A 19,142-nucleotide genomic window follows, 5' to 3' on the forward strand; every position below is an offset into this window, starting at 1 on the left:
GAGGGGAGCCCGGGGAGGGGACCGGAGGGGGAGAGGAGGGAAGGGAGGAGGACGGAGGGGAGGGGAGGAGGGGGGAGGGGAAGAGGAAGGACGGGAGGAGGGGGAGGGGAAGAGGAGGGAGGGGAGGGGAGGAGGGGGGAGGGGAAGAGGAGGGAGGGGAGGGAGGGGAGGGGAGGAGGAGGGAGGGGACTGGAGGGGAGGGGAGGAGGAGGGAGGGGAGGGGAGGAGGAGGGAGGGGAGGGGAGGAGGGGGGAGGGGAAGAGGAGGGAGGGGAGGGAGGGGAGGGGAGGGGAGGAGGAGGGAGGGGACTGGAGGGAGGGGAGCAGGAGGGAGGGGACGGGAGGGGAGGCGCCTAGAAAAGGAGGCGCGGGCCGGGAAGGTGCGGAGCGGGCGGGCTCGGAGCGCGGAGCCGAGGTCCGGCGGGCGGCGGCGGCGGCGGCGGCGGCCGGGAGCCGGGGCTGGGGGGCGCCGGGCCTGACGCGCCGCCGCCGGGCTCTGGCCGCGGGTCCCCGCGCGCGCCGCGCTCGTCGGGTCGTGCGGTCCGGCCCGGGCCCGAGCGCGGTGGAGGAGCCCGCCGAGGAGCCGGGGGCCCGCGCCCCGCGCCCCCCAGACATGGTGGGCCACCTGCATCTGCAGGGCATGGAGGAGAGCCTCCGGGAGAAGAGCCGGGAGGGCCTGCTGGACAGCCCCGACTCCGGGCTGCCCCCCAGCCCCAGCCCCAGCCCGCCCTTCTACTCCCTGGCGCCCGGCATCCTCGACGCCCGCGCGGGGGCCGCCGGCGCCTCCTTGGAGCCCCCCGGAGCCGGCGAGGCCAGAGCGGTAAGCGCGCCTCGGCGTGGAGCGGGGCCGGGGCGAGGGGCGAGGGGCGAGGGGCGAGGGGCGAGGGGCGAGGGGCCGGGGCAGCGGGGCCGGGGCGAGGGGCGAGGGGCGAGGGGCCGGGGCAGGGGCGAGGGGCCGGGACGAGGGGCGAGGGGCCGGGGCAGGGGCGAGGGGCCGGGGCGAGGGGCCGGGGCAGCGGGGCCGGGCAGGGGCCGGGCCGCTGTCGCGGGGGTGGGGCCCCCGGGCGCGGTGCCCCGGGCGGGCGGGGCTCCTCCGCCGTCGGTCCCCAGCCGCCCACCGCAAGGGGGACAGGTGGCGGCCCTCCCGGGGGACGTGGTGCTGCGGGCACCGGGCACGGAGGGGGAGGCGGCGCGGCCCGACCCCGGGACCCCACACCTCTCCCTGGCGCCGGGGCCTCTCTACCGAGCTGTCAGCCAAGAAGGGGTAGGGGTGAAGGCACAGGCCCCGGATCCCCAGAGAAGCGGCGGCGGCTGGTGGCCCTGCACCCCCGCTGAAGCATGCTGCAGACACCCAGAGCCAGGTCCCTGTTTACTGTTCCAGCGCTGCCAGCGTGAAAGCTTTATTTATTTATTTATTTATTTTTTACTTTTTATTTCTTTTAAACCAGACCCAACAGTAACCCTTCCTTCTCTGGATGTTGAGGGATGTTGACGTGGAACAGAGGCATGCCTGGGGGCTGCCGGAACCCCAGGGCAGGAGACCTGAGAGTTTTCTCCCCTGTTGGACCTAAAGGGGCCTTCAGGTGGATTTGGGTGGGCACCCAGCGGCGGTGGGACAGAGTCGGGGTCAGGGGGCACTGCAGGCCGAGCAGAGGGGATGGGATCCAGCACCTCCCCCGCCTGAGAGATGACAAGGTGAAATTGGGAGGTTGCTAAGGATCCCAGGGGCACTTCCCCTGGTCCTGCCTGCTCCCTGCACGTCTTAACTTTTCTGCCAAGTGTGGGTGCTGGCATGGCTCCAGCCGATCTCTGCTTTCCTGGGGCCCCTGTGATGCTTGCTCACCTGGCACCTCCCAGGGCACAAAATGCCTCCCCCTAGCTGAAAATCCTCCCTCCCTCCCCCCTCCCCCGCAGCAGGAAGGAGGGCTTTCCCAACCTCAAGCCCCACAACTTGAGTTTCACTTGTGCCTCCCTCATTCCTTGGTCTGATGCTCCCAAACTTGACCGGGTGTTGGCATCTCTCACGACACCGATGCCCACCTCCCACCAGACATCCACGTTTCATAGGTATACACTATGACCCGAGTGCCAGGATTTTCAAAACCTCCCCCAGATAATTCTGATGCGCAGCCTGATGTGGGAACCACTGTCTTGCCATAAATTTGATTGTGCCATGTGAAGGCGCCTGCTTCTCTGCAGGGGGGGCTTGGACTTGGCCCCGCTGTGTGGGGGGTATTTGGGCTGCGCACGTGGGGAGTAAACCTGGTGGTGTCTACCATGACAAGACTGACAAAGGGACAGAGAGCCAGTCTTCCCCTTTATTTTTTTGGATGACCTAGAGTCCTCCTTAAAGAGAGTTTTCTGGAAGTTTTCTCTGCCAGCCAGGCCAGCCAGGCCAGCCAGGCCAGCCAGGGGCAGCCATAAGAACGGTGTGCCTGGCTTACTTGGCTGTTGTGGTTGATTTTAGTTTTTTTCCCTTCCTTGCTCACTGGTTGCCAGGTATGGAACCACACTGTCCCTGATCTTTTTAATTTGGCTTGAAGGCAAATCCTAGGGCTGTTTCCGCACAGGTAATGCTCTCTGGCATTTAGGGAGCCCTTACCCCAGGCCAGAAACACTCCTTGCCATAAGTTGGCCCATCTGCTTTCCAAAGTATCCCAGTGAAGTGTGCTCTTACTGCCCCATTTCCCAAGGGGCACATGGACGCAGAGGTTAGGGACTTACCCAAGGTCACCCAGTTGTTGGTAAGTGGACTTGCTGGGATAGAACCCAGGGAATTTGGATCTGGAGTGTCTATGTTTAAATCTTATAGTATCGTCCTTTTCACTCTGTAGCTTATTAACTGCCTTGTACGGGTTGATTATTATTTTTTTCAATTAAAAAACAAAATGCCTGTGAACCTATGGGGTTTTGAGATGCTGCTTTTAATAAATAGGAAATGGTTGCCATGGGCAACATCTTCTCAGTGGCCCCCCGGCTCCCCCCACCCTGCAGCTGGGGCCCTACCCCCTAACCCACAGGGCACTCACCCTCCTGGCACACTTCCCGCAAACTCACTAATCTGGTGTTTAACAACAGCACCCCGCTCGCTCCTGACTCACTGAGGATGCTTCCAGGTGTAGACGTGGGCAGGTCATCCACTGCCCATCTTGCACATCTCTGGGGACGGGGACAGAAACCTGTCCCATGACTTGGAGCTGATGGTTTCAAATGCCCAAGCAGGGGCTGGTGGCAAGTGGGGCCTGGTTTCCTCTGGCATCCCCTTGGTGTCATGTGCCATACCGTACAGGCCCGGGTGTCAGCCTGTTCTGCACGGGGTGTTCTGACACTTGGTGCCCGGTGCTGTGTCCCCAGCAGAAGTTGGGGACACATGCCCAAGCCAGGGCATGAGCGGCAAGTGCCATCCCCAATCCCTAGCTGGTGAAGGCTTGGGGACTTGTCACTCTGCTTATTATGCTGGACATGAATGTTCAATTTGCTCACGCTTCATATCATCAAAGAGGCCCATCCCATTCCCCAGCCCTCGCTTTGTTTTCAGAGGCTGGGCTCACCACCGTCTGCACAATGCCCCATTGACGCTGGGTGTCTGGCTGGCTGCGAGACCGCTCCCACCCAGGCCAGCCGAGGCACCCGGGCCAGGCTGGGTGTGAATGCACCTCCCCACCCCGCCTAGACCGTGGGATTTCCTTGCTCACTCTTTGGAGCAAAGAGAGAAGCGTTCCTGGTGATTCCCAAATCAAATGAAGACGTAGGACTCACTCCTTCACTGCACCCACACTTAACTGAGCGCCGACAGTATGTTGTGCACTCTTTTGGACTGTGGGTGACATAGTGCTGAACAAGACATGCACAGTCCCTGCCCTCATGGAAAGCTGTTCTAGTGGGAGAGACGCAGTCATCAGATTAAGTGGGACATAATACCAGGTGGCTTAAGACACAAGACTGGATAGGGGTGAGATGGTCTAGCCTCGGTGGTCAAGGAAATGATGGTTATCAGAAACCAGAAAAAAGTGAGGACATGGGCTTTATGGTTATAGGGCTGAGGTGTGTGCCAGTCCAAGGGGATGGATGGCAAGTGCAAAGGTCCTGAGGTGGGAGCAAGGTAGGAGTGTTTGAGGAGCAGTGAGGAGGCTAGCAGAGGCCAGAGCAGAGACTTGTGGGCCAAGCTGAGGCCAGAAAGTAAAATTCCATTTGGTCCTTTAAAAATGTCCTTGTGACTGTTTTATTTTTTTCTTTCAAAAAGCATCCTGAACCTCTACAACCCCTTAAATTAGAGACTCAAATCAGACTTGACTGAGCAAGATGCCCTGAGGCATGGGATCTGTGCGGGGCTCGCCCACACAGGTGCCCTGCTCTCCTGCAGGACAGAGGGACAGCCAAGGCTCAGGAGGGCTCACTTGTCAGCTGCAGTCATCCCACAAGTGCTTGAACCAGCCCAGGGGAGACACATTGTGAGCAAGACACATGCCATACCGCAAGCTCCTGGGGCCTGGACCACCGGCTTGAGGTTGAGCAGACACCCGTGTCCTCGCTCCCACCTCCCTGGCCTGCCAGGCCTAGCTGTGGGGATCAAGGGACACTGTGGGGAGAGGGACAGGCTGGCTGGGAGCCACCTGCAGAGACCACGCACCCCTCTCATTAACATGGGCAGTGCAGGAGCTATGTCCTCGGGGAGCCCACGAACAGCATTTGGGGTCTCAGACCGTGCTCTCTGGGTGCACATTTGAGAGAACAGCCACCCGTGGGGTGGATGGAATGTGGACAGATGTGGAGTCTGTCGCAGACGAGGGACACAGCCCACTAGGTATTGGAGGTAGGGGGTGACGGTCTAGACTGTCATCACACAGATGTGGAGATGGGGTTCTGTTGCCCCGGGCTCCATCAGAGCTGGCAGCCGGGCTCTGTCGTGCTCGCTCCCATCACCCCATGAGGTCTCCCAGGACTGTTGATGTGCTGAATGGACTTCTGAGGGGCACACCTGAGAATTTCCCTAAGGATGAGGTGCCAGTTCCCTGGACCCAGATCCTGGGAGGAGCCCTGTGGGCCGGGCGTAGGTAGGACCAGTGGTCGGGAGTGAGAGGTCTGTGCCCCGTCCAGGGAAATTTCCTGGGGCCACCCAGCTCTTTGAGAACACCCATAGTCACAGCCACCTCCTAGGAGCTTGGCTGTCACCGCTCGCCCCACCCCACCAGGGGTCCTGGATTTTCTCTTTTCTGTTTCTGGACTGTGATGGTAATACCAAGGATAATGGAGGGAGGCCGAGATTTTGGGAGTTAGTGTCTGGGCTTGGGAAGGATGAAGGATGGATGGTCAGATGGACAGAAGGATAGATATGTGAATGGGCAAATGGATGGATGGACACATGGATGGATGGACAGACAGGTGGATAGAGAAATGGACAGTTGGATGGATGAATGGACTGATGGAGAGTTCGGTCCCCTGGCCCCCTTGCAAGCTCATCAGTGTGTCTCTGACTGGTGAAGGTGTCCGAGCAAGCTCACGGGGAAGGGAGCCAGGTGTGTCAGGCAAGGTGGGAGGAGTCCATTTGCAGAAAGGCCGGTTGGGAGGAGGACGGGGAGGAAGGGTGCCTCCCTTCACTCTCATCTGCTTAGCCCTGGACGCCTTGGCCTCCAGCAGGGTCTGCAGAGCCCCACGTTCCCATGGTGGGCTCACCTGTGTGAGAAGCTCTGGCTGTAGCTCCCATGTGGCAAGAGGACAAATAGGCCCACACCCTTCCAGGTGCTCTGGAGATGTGGGAGTAAGCAGGTGCCACCTTGCTTCAGAAATCGGCTTTCGCAGGCGGGCAGGCCTCGCAGGTGCCCGCAGTAGCTCCCTGTACAGCCGGGTCACAACTGGGGAGGCCAAAGACGACAGACACTCCTCCTATCCTGGAGCCAGGGCTGCGCTCCCTGCAGAGGCTCTGGAGGAGGATCCCTCCCGTGTGTCGTTTCCAGCTACTGATGGTGGCCGGCAGTCCTTGGTGTCCAATCTCTGGCCTGTCCTCATGCGCTGTGTCTCCTGAGTGTGTCCTATAGCTTCCTCGAGTACAAGGAACAGGATTTGGGGCCCAGCCTCATCCAGTAGGACCTCACATTTGCAAAGACCCTATTTCCAAATAGGGTATGCTTGCCAATTGCCTCCTTGGTGGTGGTCACAGGCCAACCTGCCCCCCACTGTCCTGCTGGTGTGGGTCAGGCTGGTACTTGAGCCCTGCCTCCGATCTGATGTTTGTGTTTTCTTAGTTTTGCTGCCTTGGGTGTCAGACCCCAGGCCTGTGGGGTCTGTGCTGGGCCCATGATGCTTTGCGGCCCTCTGGGGAGGGCCCACTCCATGTTGGGGTCTCCTGGGCTTCCCTAGCCAGGTTCATTCACCTCCACTGTGGTGCCATGTCAGAGGAGGGCAACGAGCCTAAGGAACACCCTCCCCATTGCCCTGGGATTTGTCACGTGGCCCAAGGCCCTATCATAAGAATGGCAACACTTGAATGTCTCCTCCTTGGATCGCTTTCCTCGTGGGTGAAGGTCACGGTCAACAAATCCCAAATGCATACCGAAGATAATCACGTTTAATTCGGATAGCAAAAAAAAAAAAAAAAAAAAAAAAAAAAAAACACAAAAAAACAGGAGCCATCGCTGGCCGCGCTGAGGTCAGTAACCCAGAGAAACGGCCATTCTGGCCATTGCAAAGGTTCTGTGTGGCTTTGGGGAGGACACCTCTCCCCCGTGTCAGTGGGGGTGTCCCTAACCGGCTTCCTCTCTCCAGGAGCAGCAGGGGCTCTGGACCCCTCCTCCTGTCACACACCCTCCATCGATGGGGCTTCTTGTTCCCCAACAGAATCCAGAGCTCACGGCCGTGTGTCCCCCCGGGTTGGTCACGGACACTGCTGGGCTGTCCCTGCGTGTCCCTGGAAGCCAGGTGGGGACCCCCGGGCAGATTGGACTGTCACCCAATGGCACGGAGCTCTCACGACTGAACGGTTACCTTTCTTTGCCGTCCCATGGGCCGTGCCCTGTACCGCAGCCAGGAGGGGGCTGCTCCAGAGCACCGTGTATTTGCACTGCCAGCCGGCAAGTATTTATCCTCGCCCTGGCGGCTCCTGGGGAGGCACATGAATCACTGGCAGAGGCAGGTGCGCCTCCGGATCCTGCTCCTTCTGAGGCCCGCCCTGCACCCCCCACCCCCCGCCGGCCTGCTCCCCCAGATACTACAGGGCCCTCCCAGCTGGGAGCTGGGGCTGGAGGCTGGGCCAGCTGTGTGCATCCACCCGGGTACAGAGGGCAGCATCCGGGGGGCCTGGTGGTCTCAGCTGGTCTGTGCCTGGGACTTAGGCGTTCCTCTTCTGCCCCTGCTGCGAGGGGATCCGGACCCCCTAGGTCACTGGCCAGCCCTGTGGGGTGGGCCTCGCTAACGGCACAGAGAACAGGTAGCTGAGCAGCTGTCAGCGGGTCCTCGTTGGGATGGAACAGGAATCCGGGCATCTGGGGGAACGATTGGGGGAGGGTGGGGAAGGGCGGTGGGCTGTCTGGGGGCTCTCTTTGCTCCAGGAAGGCCCGTGGCTGGTGGAGCAGGAGTGGTGGCGGTGGGCCCCCTGGGTGAGCGAGCCCTGTTCCCCCCAGCCTGGGGACGCCCATCAGAGAGCCACCCAGTCCTGGAGGAGTGTCTGTTCCAGGGAGGTTGGCAAGTCCTCCTTCCAGGGCCAGCGGTGTGCTTTCTTGGCTGTGAGAGGCGCTTTCCTTGCCCACTCTCCAGGCTGGCCGGGTTCCATGGGGCTGGCACTGCCATTTTGGTGTTAAAATAGCTCTGCCTCCAGAAAGGCTCTGCTTGGAGCTTCCGGACGGGCCGGTGGCTGCCAGGGAGGCCAAGCGCTGCGCGGCCGCCGCTGTCTTCCTCCTGCGCCTGTTCCTGGAGCCCCGAGGGCTGTCCTTGGGCCTCGTGGGGACTTCCGGAGCTGTCTCGCCACCCAGGCCCTCTGGATGCCAGCCTGTGTCTGGGTTTTCGCTGGCTTCTCATATCTCTTTTGCAGCACTTCCAGTTTGGGTAGATTTTAGATGTTTTTCCACTGGGCCCTTTGGAAAGCAGTGCCCAGAGCTCCGGCTTCCCAGCCCAGCCTGTGAAGTGAGTCTTGTCTCCTCTCTTGGCAGCCAGTCAGGGAGTGAGATCCGGCCGGAATGGGGCTGCTCTCGTGGGGCACTCAGGGAGGTTCCAGAAGGTCTGGCAGTTTCTTTATCCTGGGTCGACCCCAGGGGGATAGCACTGCTCAGCTCTGCAACAGCACGGAAGGCTCTGCCCCTTGAAGACGTCCTCCCTGCTCCTTAGCTTGGAAGTTATTCTCTCGGGAGGAGGGGAGAGTGGGGTGATTAAAACCAGCATCAGGCTTCTCCTCTTTCTCGCCAGCTGTTCCATCCATCTGGACAGAAGAAACATCTCCAGATAACTTAGCACCCGTGTTCACATCCCCTCACATGCCTGCGTCATTCCGTTTTCTCCTATAGCCAATGTCATGCCTTCCTGGACAGGAGGTGTCCCCGGAGGCACTGTGCCTCATCCCACCCACACAGGGTCTGGCACATAGTAGGTGCCCAGCAAACACTTGCACACCTTTGGGGGAAATGCCACTCTTTAGGTAATGCCTTTGGGGAGAGAGAATTATTTTTATAAATATTAAGTCATGCAGCTTTATGGCTGGGGCCAGTTGGCGTAACCAGATGAGCCATGGAGGAGGCCCGAAGTGCTTCAGTCTTGTCACAGTCCCTCTACTCCTTTAAATCCAGTCTCCTGGAATAGCGTGTGCTTGCTTCTGGAAGGTAGAGGTAGTGTCGTCTCAGAGCTCACAAGGGTGTGGGTTATGCTGCTGTCCAGGGAGGACTCCCCCACCCCAGATCTTGATGTAAAGGGAGGATTTGTAACACAAGCCGGTTTTTATACAGCGCTTACTTTGTGTCAGGCACTGGCCCACACATTCGCAGGCTTTGACTCGTTTAGGTGTCACTGTGACCCATCACCCACTTCAGGGACGTGGAGGCTGCTGGGCAGAGAGAGTTGTTGTCTACCCCGACCTGTGTGGTGTGTGGCTTCCTACTGCCGTGGAGACAGACCACCAAAAATTTGTTATCTTACAGTTCCAAAAGTCAGAAGTCTGAAGGGGTCTTACGGGCTCCGATCAAGGGTTTCAGCTAGGCTGTGTTCCTTTCTGGAAGGTCGAGGGGAGAATCGTCCCTTGTCTCTTTCACCTTCTAGAGGCCACCTGCATCCCTCGGCTTGTGGCCTTTCCTGTTCCTAAGGCATCTTCAATCCAAACCTGACCCCTACATCCCTCAGATAAGGACCTCTGTGATAGCGCCAGGCCACCTGGTGCCTGGCGCCACCTCGATCCCCTGCCCATCCCAAGATCCCTAACCAAACCCCATCACAGCCCTGGGGATCAGGGTGCGCACATCTTTGGGGCCTTATTCCACCTGCCATGCCCAGGAAGGGGCAGCAGTTGGCCCTCTGTGGCCATCACAGTGTGGAAATGCCAGTGAGACACGGGGCTGCCTTAAGGACAGCTACTGGGGGCTTCGGGGGACCTCCTCCTTTGCCAAGCTTTGCATCCTTTCTCCCTGTGGCCCTTGGCTCTTGTTCTGGGGACACTGTGACCGGCTGGGGAGGGGCTGTGGGTGATCCTGTCCGTAGCTGACACCAGACAGGCGTGGGCATGGCCCTGGAGCTGATGAGGCAGTGGGGGCTTCTCCGCACGTTTGCGCCTCACCTCTCAAGGACCCCGCAGAGGGCGGCGGGAGGCAGAAGAGGGCGCCTGAGTTGAGTCACATTGGAGCAGATGAGAAGGAACCAGAAGGATGTTCCTGGAGCAGGAAGCAGCACAAATGGAGGCACAGAGGCGACAGGGGTGTGGCCGAGGGGCTGAGGGATGCGCCGGCAGAGGCCCGAGGGGAGGTGCCGGGATCCTGGGTGCGAGGGCATGCCAGCTCTGAGTGCTGCGACAGGGCAGGTGCCGGTCCCACGCACGGAGAGACGGCTGAGGAGTGGGAGTGAGGGCATGGACTCTGGGGCCAGACCCAGGGTTCGAATCCCAGTTCCGCTCCTTCCCGGCTGTGTGGCCTCAGGTGAGTTACTTGGTCACTCTGGGCCCGTTTCAGCATCTATAAAATGGGCGTGCTCATAGCAGCTGCCCTGCGGTCGGATGAGGGAACGCATGGAGGGAGTGCCCGGAGCAGTGCCTGGTGCAGTTAGAGCTCAGAAAGCACCTGCTGCTGTGATTTATCCTCCTCCAGGTGAGGCCCCGGCAGGACCTGGGCCTGGGGAGGGGCAGGTACAGGAAATCTCAAGTCAGTAACCAGGCAGGACCTGGTCTTGTCCCGTCTGGGGGTGGGGGCTGGCCTGCAGGCAGAGCCCCTGCTCTTGCGTATTAGGGTAAAATGAACATCCCCTAGGACAGTGTTGTCCAAGAGGACTTCCTGCGAGAGTGGGAATGTTCTGGATGTGCATTGAGCAATACAAGAACCACGACTTCGTGTGGCTGCTGGGCACTCCAAGTGGCTGAGGAGTGGAATTTGTCATTTGTTTAATTGTAATCGGGTTAAATTGCAGTCACCCATTGCAGCTAGTGACTACCGGGCTGGGCAGGGCAACCCCAGACCAGTGTCCCCAGGGCATGCGGATTTTAGGAGAGGCAGGGAAAGCTCCCTCTTAGTGGCAGGATGTATGCACGTGGTTTACAGGCAACCCCAGGCCTTCATCTGTCTAGGGTGGGGCTGGGACAGGTATTTGAAGTAAAAAGGAAGAGGGATAGGTTCCAGGTGGACACAGTGGGAGCTGTGGATGGGCAGTGACTGAGGGGCATCTGGGGCTTGGCTTCATCCGTCCCCTGTGGCCTGGTGGGTCTCAGCAGGTGGAGCAGGGGAGGTGGGTGTGCTGGTGTCGCAGTGCTGTTGGACTGAGGTGATCCCTGATTGGGTGGCATTCCAGGACACATGAAAGTGCAGGCCCCATGACCTGTGGGGCCAGAGTTGACTCCGCCCTAAAGATCACATCTCAAGTGTCACTTCCACAGGGAAGCCCTCCTGGATTTCCTGGTGGTCAATCCCCCCCCTCCAACCCGCCCAGTGATTATAGCCCTCACCACGGTTGGAACTTTAGTCTGCTTAAGGGATCATTTGAAGACTAGTGGAGGATTCGGGCAGCAAGGTCTGCAGGAGCAAGGAGGCCATCTTCTCGCTCACTGTGGCAACCACGGTATGGATCCCGGTAGAGCACAGATGGGTTCAGTAAATGAATTCAATGAAACACCTACATCCACATCCCCTGAACTCGTTCAGGACTTGGTGTGGGCACATGGAGTTACAGTGGAGGCAGGCCGGCGAGTGGCCTAGCGGGGGACGACTGCTACACTGGCCGGGTAACGCTGCTTAACAAACATCCCCAGACGGCAGTGGTGTCAGACAGATGGCAGAGGTTTCTTTCTGGCTCCCACTCCACGCCCATCACGGGCTGACCGTGATGTCGAGACCTGGACAGTCTGCCTTTCAGAGGAACTGAGGGTCTCGGGCTGGCAAAGCGGCTGTCATTCTGCACGTCACACTGGGAGGAAAGGTTAACAATGGGGGACCTCACCCTAGTGTGAAACTCAGGGCCCAGCGGTGACATGCGTCACAGGTACTCGCCACAGGCCTGTCGTCCACAGCAGGGCTGGGAAGCACGAGTGGAAGGCAGAGCTGGAGCTCGCGGCTGACAGGCTGGCGGTCATGAGCCACGCTGACCACACTGGAAGTGACGCAGGAGGAGGCGCTGAGGGCGGGTTGGCAGACGTGTGCAGGCCCCAGCTCAGGGCCCCGCTCGCAGCCGGCCCTGAACGATTCCCACTGGAGGGATGGGGAGAGCCGCGGGATGAGGTTGTGGTGGTGCCCTGGCTGGTCTCCGAGGGGGTGGCTCCTGGTCCTCTTCCTGGGCGGGCGTCAGCCGCTTGTTGAGGACCTTCGCTCCTCACGGCAGGTGTGTCACAGACACCTGGGTGGTGGCCCTCAGCCTGGCGCTGCACTAGGCCGGGTCAGGAGTGAAGATGACACAGTTCAGCCTCTCGTAGGGCTCCCAACCACCCGCATCAGCACAGGGGCAGCTCGGGGGCCCTTGAGTCGGGGCTTCCCTGAGAGGGTCCCCGGGGCTCTGAGCTGGGCTCCTGGGTGTGCTGTGGCTGGGGGTGGCAGGGAGAGGCCATCACCACATCCTCGCATTGAGATGTCTGGGAACTGGGGTCAGGCTGGTGGGTGGGGAGCCCAGGACCTAGATGGGTGTGCTGGGGTGGGCTTTTTTTTTTTTTTAAGATTTTATTTATTCATGAGAAACACACAGAGAGAGAGGTAGAGACACAGGCAGAGAGGGAAGCAGACTCCATGCAGGCAGCCCGATGTGGGACTCGACCCTGGGACTCCAGGATCACGCCCTGGGCGGAAGGCAGACACTCAACCACTGAGTCATCCAGGTGCCCCAGGGGTGGGCTTCCTGATGGACCCTGTAGAGCAGGCTCCCAGGGGCCAAGCCAGGGCTGGAAGGATGCAGGGCGGCCCTTGTGCCCAGTGGAGAGCTGGGGCCACGGTGCCAAAGGGCTGCGTAACCCCATGTCTGTGGCTCTCCCTACAGCCCCGTGCCCTCCCCCCGAATTCCCCAGCGTTTGAGATGAGGCCCCGGATGCTGCCTGTGTTCTTCGGGGAGGGCATCGAGGTGCACCCAGAGCCCATGCACGAGATCCGGTGAGTGGGGCCGCTGGGCGGGTAGGGGTGTGGCAGGCACTGGTGACCTGACCCCCCAGTGGGGAGGGGGGCCAGGCTCTGGGCCCAGCAGGCTCCCCCCACTCTAGGCAGCCCTCTGGGTGCTGCTCCCTGAGGAGGCAAGGCTGTGTCTTGGCCAGAGATGAACTGATGCTAAGAGACTCTGACCCAAGGGATCTTCTCTGTCTCCCATCTCCAGGTTGGCATCGGGCCCTTGCCCCACTTCCCTTCTCCCCAGATCTGGCTGCTTTTATTTTAATCCAATCTTCCAGAGTTTGCACAGTGATCAACACTCCCACAGCTAATGTAGCTCCCTCCTTCCTCCAGTCCTGCCAGATTCCTCAGTATCCAGACTGAACCTCACAGGTAGCTGGGGGCCCTCTTTTCCGCTCAGGGTTTGGCAGGTGTCACATGAGATTTGCTGGGTGTTCCTGGGATTGTAGTGTCTCCTTTGTCTCCTGAGGAGTCCTCGACCTGTCTTAGGGGCAGGTTATAGGTTCTCACCTATAGGGCATCTTAAGTGCATCTGGACTTCTGAGTTAGGGTGACACCACCAGGAGACTTTCTGCATTGGTTTGTCCTCCTGGAAGGGCTTCTGGGGATCAGTATTCCAGAAGGTGGAGCCCAGGGGCCACGGGTCTTGCCCACATAGCCACAGGATGCTCGGGATGGATTTGTCTGCATCCACCTGGGCCAGCCAGGGAGACCCACTGCCTCCTGCCCCTCCAGCGCTGGATGTGGCCCCAGGGGACAGGTGGCTCTACTTGACCATTTGCATTTCCCAAAGAGCCTGTATTATCTAAACATGAACTAAGATTATCAGCCGCCCCCACATGGGTGGATGAGCACTGCCTTGACTCTTGGGGCCTCTGATCGCCTTCACGACTGATCGTCTGTGGGGATACGTTGGGGAACGAGGCAAGTACAATCTCCACTGCCCCACCCCGGAGCTTTTGCTTGCAGTTTGGTTTTCTGGAGTTCTGGAAGCAGAGCAGTTGCTTACTGGTACAGGGGTCACGCATCTAGCTGAAGCTACTTTTTTGGAAAGTAACTTTTTCTTTTTAAAGATTTTATTTGGGGATCCCTGGGTGGCTCAGCGGTTTAGCACCTGCCTTTGGCCCAGGGCATGGTCCTGGAGTCCCGGGATCGAGTCCCGCATCGGGCTCCCTGCAGGGAGCCTGCTTCTCCCTCTGCCTGTCTCTGCCTCTCTCGCTCTCTGTGTCTCTCATTTATTCATGAGAGACACAGAGAGCGAGAGAGAGAGAGAGAGAGAGAGAGAGAGAGAGAGAGAGAGAGAGAGGAGGCAGAGGGAGAAGCAGGCTCCCTGCAGGGAGCCCGACGTAGGACTGGATCCCCGGACTCCGGGATCACGCCCTGAGCCGAAGCAGACCCTTAACCACTGAGCCACCCAGGCGTCCTGAGGGAAACTTATTTTGATATAATTTCAAACTTGCAGAAAAGTGGCAGGGAGAGTGCAAGGATCCCTCGAGTACCCGTTAAATAGATTCACTGCTTCTTTATGTTTTTCTCCTGTTTGCTTGAACACCCGCATGCTCTCTTTGTAAATGAAACTTTTCTGAACCACTGGGGAGGCAGTTGGTGGCATCCTGACCCTTTGCCCCCAATACTCCAGCGCCCTTCCTAAAGAGCAGGGACATCCTCTCACCTCTCACCGCCACCCATATCCACATGGCACAGATTTCATCCATTGTCCCCAGATGTCCCTTCGTGGCCTGATTAGCTGACCTGGGATCCAGCCGGGGTCACGTGCTGCACTGAGCTTTCCCACCTCTTTAGTGACATGCTTCCTCTGCCCTTTGATCCTGACTTTCCGAAGAGCCCAGGCCATTCTGGTGGGTGGGGCGGAGGGGCAGGAGGAGGTGCGGGAGGGCATCGGCGGCCCCCCTCATCCTGGGCTCAGCCCGCCTCCTCCCCCGCCTCCCCAGCTGCAACTCGGAGGTCAGGTACACCTCGGAGAAGCACTTCCAGGACAATGTCTTCTACGTGCCGGTGCCCACGGTCACGGCCTACAGTGAGACGATCGTGGCGGCACCCAACTGCTCGTGGCGCAGCTACTGCAGCCAGCTGACCCTGGAGCCGCGGCCCCGGGCCCTGCGCTTCCGCAGCACCACCATCATCTTCCCCAAGCACGCCAGGAGCACCTTCCGGACCACCCTGCGCTGCAGCCTGGGCCGACCCAGCCGCCGGTTCACCTCCAGCGTACAGCTCCAGCTGTGCCAGCACCCCCGCCTCCTGGGGCCCGCGGCGCTGCTCTGACCTTGGCCCGGGCAGGGGGCCCAAGGCCGGACTCTGGGGTCAGGCCGGAGCCGGGGCAGGAGGGAGGTGGGGGAGGCCTGGTCCCTGTGGCCACTCCGTAGACACCCCTGCCTCATTAGCACGTGGACGGGTGGAGCGGCGCGGGTGGGGCTCCCTGGAGCTGCGGCAGGCGGCGGCGCGGGGGACCCCCAGAGGGAAGGCCACATCCCCGTCCGTGGCAAGCGCCCTGCCCTTACAGCCCGGGCTCCCCTGCTCCCAGGCTGAGTGTGAGGGAAGAGGGGTGCCACCCAGACAGCCCCGCCTCCCGGGAGGAGGGGTCTCCAGAGCTGGCCCTTCCCGGTGCTCTGCTGGAGGCCCAGGCTGAGCGACCTCTGCTGGCTGTCGAGGCGGGGGGTTGGCCGGGGCCAGCGGTGGAAGCAGGGCTGGTGCCAGCGAAGACCCAAGCCGTCCTCGTGCGCTGCGCCGCCCGCATCCTGCAGAGGATTGAGGGCACAGCCCGCCTAAATTGAGGCCTTTGAGCTCTGCATCTGGAGCTTCGCCCCCCCCTGGCGTCCCACTAGCCTCTGTCCCCAAGACCCCCTCAGAAACAGGACTCTCATCCCAGAGCCTTTGCACCAGGTGCCAAGGGGAGGCGTCGAAGCTTCCAGAATGGCCACCAGTCACCTGTGTGAGGGTCCAGGCTTAAAGAGACACCATGGGGGCTCCTGCCCATGGTGATGCCACACGCACAGCCCCAAGGGCTGCAGGGCTCGCCTTGCGTGTGATGCCAGGACGCACCAGGGGCTGGGGCCATGGGGCAGCGCTGCCCAGACTGGCGCCCCAGGAGCCCCCAGCGTGGCCGCCGAGGGGCCCCCTGACCTGCTCACCCCCCATGACGGGGGCAGAAAGGCTCTCGGGGGCTTCAGCCCCACACGGGGATGAGAGAAGCAGCTCACAGCTCACACGAAAGAGAGGCAAAGTGCCTGATATATTTTTATATATCTAACAGAAGGTGCATGTTCTCTCCAGTCTGATTAACAAAGAAATAACTTAAGAACTTGACTGATACTATCTTAATAAAATGTGCAAACCTGAAGAGGCTCCCTCTTCTGTGTTTCTGAGCCCCTCAGATCACCTGGGGCCGGGGAGGGGGAGGTTTTCAGATGCCCTGTACTCTGTGGCTGCCCCCTTTCCTTCCCACTCAGGCTTAACTTTGGGGAACCCTGCCTCCTTCAGCCCCAGGTGGGTGGTGAGGCTGGGAACCCTGTACCCAAAGTGGGCAAGGCTTCACCCAAAGAGCTGGTGAATACATGCAGAGACCCAGGTCCCACCATAGGACTTGGGTCTGGGGTGGTTCTGAGATGGGCCTGGGGATCTGCATTTTTGGTGTCCAGATGCTTTGCGCTCAGCACCCCAGCCCCCTGCACCAATACTCCCCACTCCCCTGGTCCCTGGAGGAGGGCTCCAGCTGTCTCTGCAAAGAAGGTGGTCCCCACCCATGTTATAACTTCTCTCCATCTTGTCCACATCTTTGGAGGGGCTGCTGGGGTCCCGGCGCAACAAGACAATGTCCTCTGGGAATTGGAAAGTCAGACTGGAGCTTGCCCCTCTGGGGCTCTGGAGTTGGTGGCCAGAGCAGGTGGGGTGTCTTTTGACATAAGAGGCTTTGCAGGGGACAGGTCCCTCCTTGGAGGGGGTGGGTCACGAGTACAATGGGCAGGGTCAATTGTGGCCTCCTGATGCTGGAGCCTGAGCCTGGCCATGTGTAAGAGCAGAGTCGTGGTAAAGCTGTGCCAGCTGACTCGTGCAGTGCCCAGCACGCTCCCGAGGCTTTATTAAACATCCCTGGTGGCTTAACTCTGTTCAGCCTTACCTGCTGAGATGGGCACTACTGTATCTCCATTTTACAGAGGAGGAAGGCACAGAGAGGTTAAGTAAGTCCTGTGCCCAAGATCACACAACTACTGGGAGGCAGGGCCAGATCTTACCCATTTGGCTACCTGCCTTGCTGGTGGATGGTGTCTGCAAGGTGGGGCCGGGGGTGAAAACCAGGAGGGCCAAGGACAGGCTTCCGACGTCACTGTGAGGAAGACTCCTGAGGCCTCTGCTGGCTGTGTGGACCAGCAGGACTCAAACACAGCCTTGGGGACCCTGAGAATTCAGCCCGTTTAGACATGGGATTCTGTGCAGACATGCACGCTAGGGGTCACTTTGTTTGTACCTGATAAATCCGACTGCATGAGCTCCATTTCAACCACAACCTTGATCTCTTGCCACCTGAAGGAAGAATGGGCCGGGCCTCCTGACACGTGCAGTTAGGGTGCCAATGAATCCAGCAACCTTGGAGGTACCCTTGGGGTCACCCTTCAAGAAGGAACTTCCAAGGTGTGCAGGCTTCCAGCCACTGCCAGGGACCCCTAGCATGAGTCCTTGCTCTTGGGGCACCGGGATCGTGCCCCCTCGTTACCTTTCCCAGCGCCACCTCCATCCTGGGTGCCATGGAGGACAGGCGGTGCGCCGGCCCGGAGAGCAGAGCAAGCCTGCATCTTGCACTTGGTGTTTGCAGAAGTCATTTTGACCCTGTCGATAGCTTTTGCCTTCACTATGGACACAGGAGTCCCGGACTGCTCCCTGTCTACACAGGGGGCTCAGAGAGGCCAGCCTGGGAGATGGAGAAAGTGGGAAACAAGAACAGCTCCCTGGGAGGCCCCCAAGTGTACCTCAGGTTTCCTGGGCACCCAGAGGACCCAGAGGCCAGGTAGAAGGAGGTGCTGGTTTTGCCTAGATCCTTGGCATTTCCACCACCCCGCCCCCCACAAGAGAGACTGGAGCCCAGTGCCCCCTGCTGCCGGAGCTCAGGCTGCACCCCGCAGAGGCCCCTCTACCCTTCCCTGTTCTCCACACACCCACACACCCACACACCATAGATCTAGATGTGCTGGGCAAGCCCCCAGGGGGCAGAGGTCACTTCCGAAGTCCCCCAGGGAGCAGGAGATGACACTGGGGGTGGGCTGGTGGCAGGAAAAAGAGCAGGTCACTTCACATCTCAAAGCGTCTGCCAGGGGGACACATATGCTTATGGCCCCCTGCCCACCCCCCACTGTGGGGGGCGGGAACAGCTGCTGCTGATCCCCTCTGGCCAGAGCCTCCCTGGGGGCGGGGCAGAAACCTCGACGGAGGGCTGCCTCTGGGCCCAAACATAAGCCTTGAATCAAACTCAGCAGCCCCCCTAAACAGGCATCCCCATCCTTGGGACTCAACAGGGTGATGTGACGTGAGCAGCCAGCAAGCCCTCAAGGCCTCAGGTCAGCTTTGGCACGTTCATCTTCTTTCATCTTCACCGTGACCCTGGGAGGTCGCAGGTGAGAGATCCTAAGGAGGGAGCAGGACCTGGCCCACCTCCGGAGGTGAGAAGGGAGGACCTGTCACATGGCTGCCAAGCCCTCAGGTTTCCTGGAGAATCCTCCCCTCCCAAAAATCCCCAAGGATGACCCTCCTCGGCCTCAAGGACAAGATGGTCAGGGACGCCCCCTCCGCCCCAGCTGCTGGCAGTCCCTTTACTCCCCAGACATGCAAGCAAGAGTCCCCGCTGCCAGCCCGCCTGCAGTTTATCCTCCTTTCATTTTCTATCCAACCCTTTTGGTCTGCTCCTTGCCGGGTTGCCCTGACTCCCGCCCAGGGGAGTGCGCGGTGTCTCTGCAAGAGAACCACAGATAGCATCATCTCCCTTACAGAGGAGGACACTGAGGCACAGAGGGTGCACGTGACGGCGTCAGGGTCACACAGCCATTCAGTGGCTGGTGAGGATGCCTGCTCCTGCTCCCTGCCCTCACCCGCTCCCGGCCAGGGGGCTCCATCCTGCTCTCCTCTGCCCTGTGAACCCCATCCTGGACCCCACTGGTCTCGGAGGCTTCTCTCTCTCTCAATCCATCCAAGATGCTTGCAAGCTAACGTCACCCCAACTTCAGAAAAGCAGCAAATCACCTTGTTGGGCTCATTCTCTCTCAGAAACTCCTGGGCCCCCACTGACTCACATGTGGCCTCCCTTGTCTCCCAAATGTCCCACTGGGTCTCACCTCCCAGCCTTTGCCCAGGCAGGCTCCCTCCATTCAGCCCATCCCCCTAC

The 19,142-nt window shown here is 60.0% G+C and overlaps 1 protein-coding gene across 1 annotated transcript; it reads left to right on the forward strand.

Annotated features, from left to right (window-relative positions):
* Positions 1 to 452: 452 nt before the first annotated feature.
* RFLNA (refilin A) lies at positions 453 to 16,112 on the forward strand. The gene is made up of 3 exons (XM_055323124.1): positions 453 to 819; positions 12,633 to 12,742; positions 14,707 to 16,112. The coding sequence occupies exons 1-3, from the start codon at positions 613 to 615 to the stop codon at positions 15,035 to 15,037; spliced, it is 648 nt and encodes a 215-aa protein (XP_055179099.1). The 5' UTR covers positions 453 to 612; the 3' UTR covers positions 15,038 to 16,112.
* The last annotated feature ends 3,030 nt before the right edge of the window (positions 16,113 to 19,142 follow it).

Source organism: Nyctereutes procyonoides, unplaced genomic scaffold, assembly GCF_905146905.1.
Source record: "Nyctereutes procyonoides isolate TBG_1078 unplaced genomic scaffold, NYPRO_anot_genome, whole genome shotgun sequence".
Lineage (NCBI taxonomy): Eukaryota > Metazoa > Chordata > Mammalia > Carnivora > Canidae > Nyctereutes > Nyctereutes procyonoides.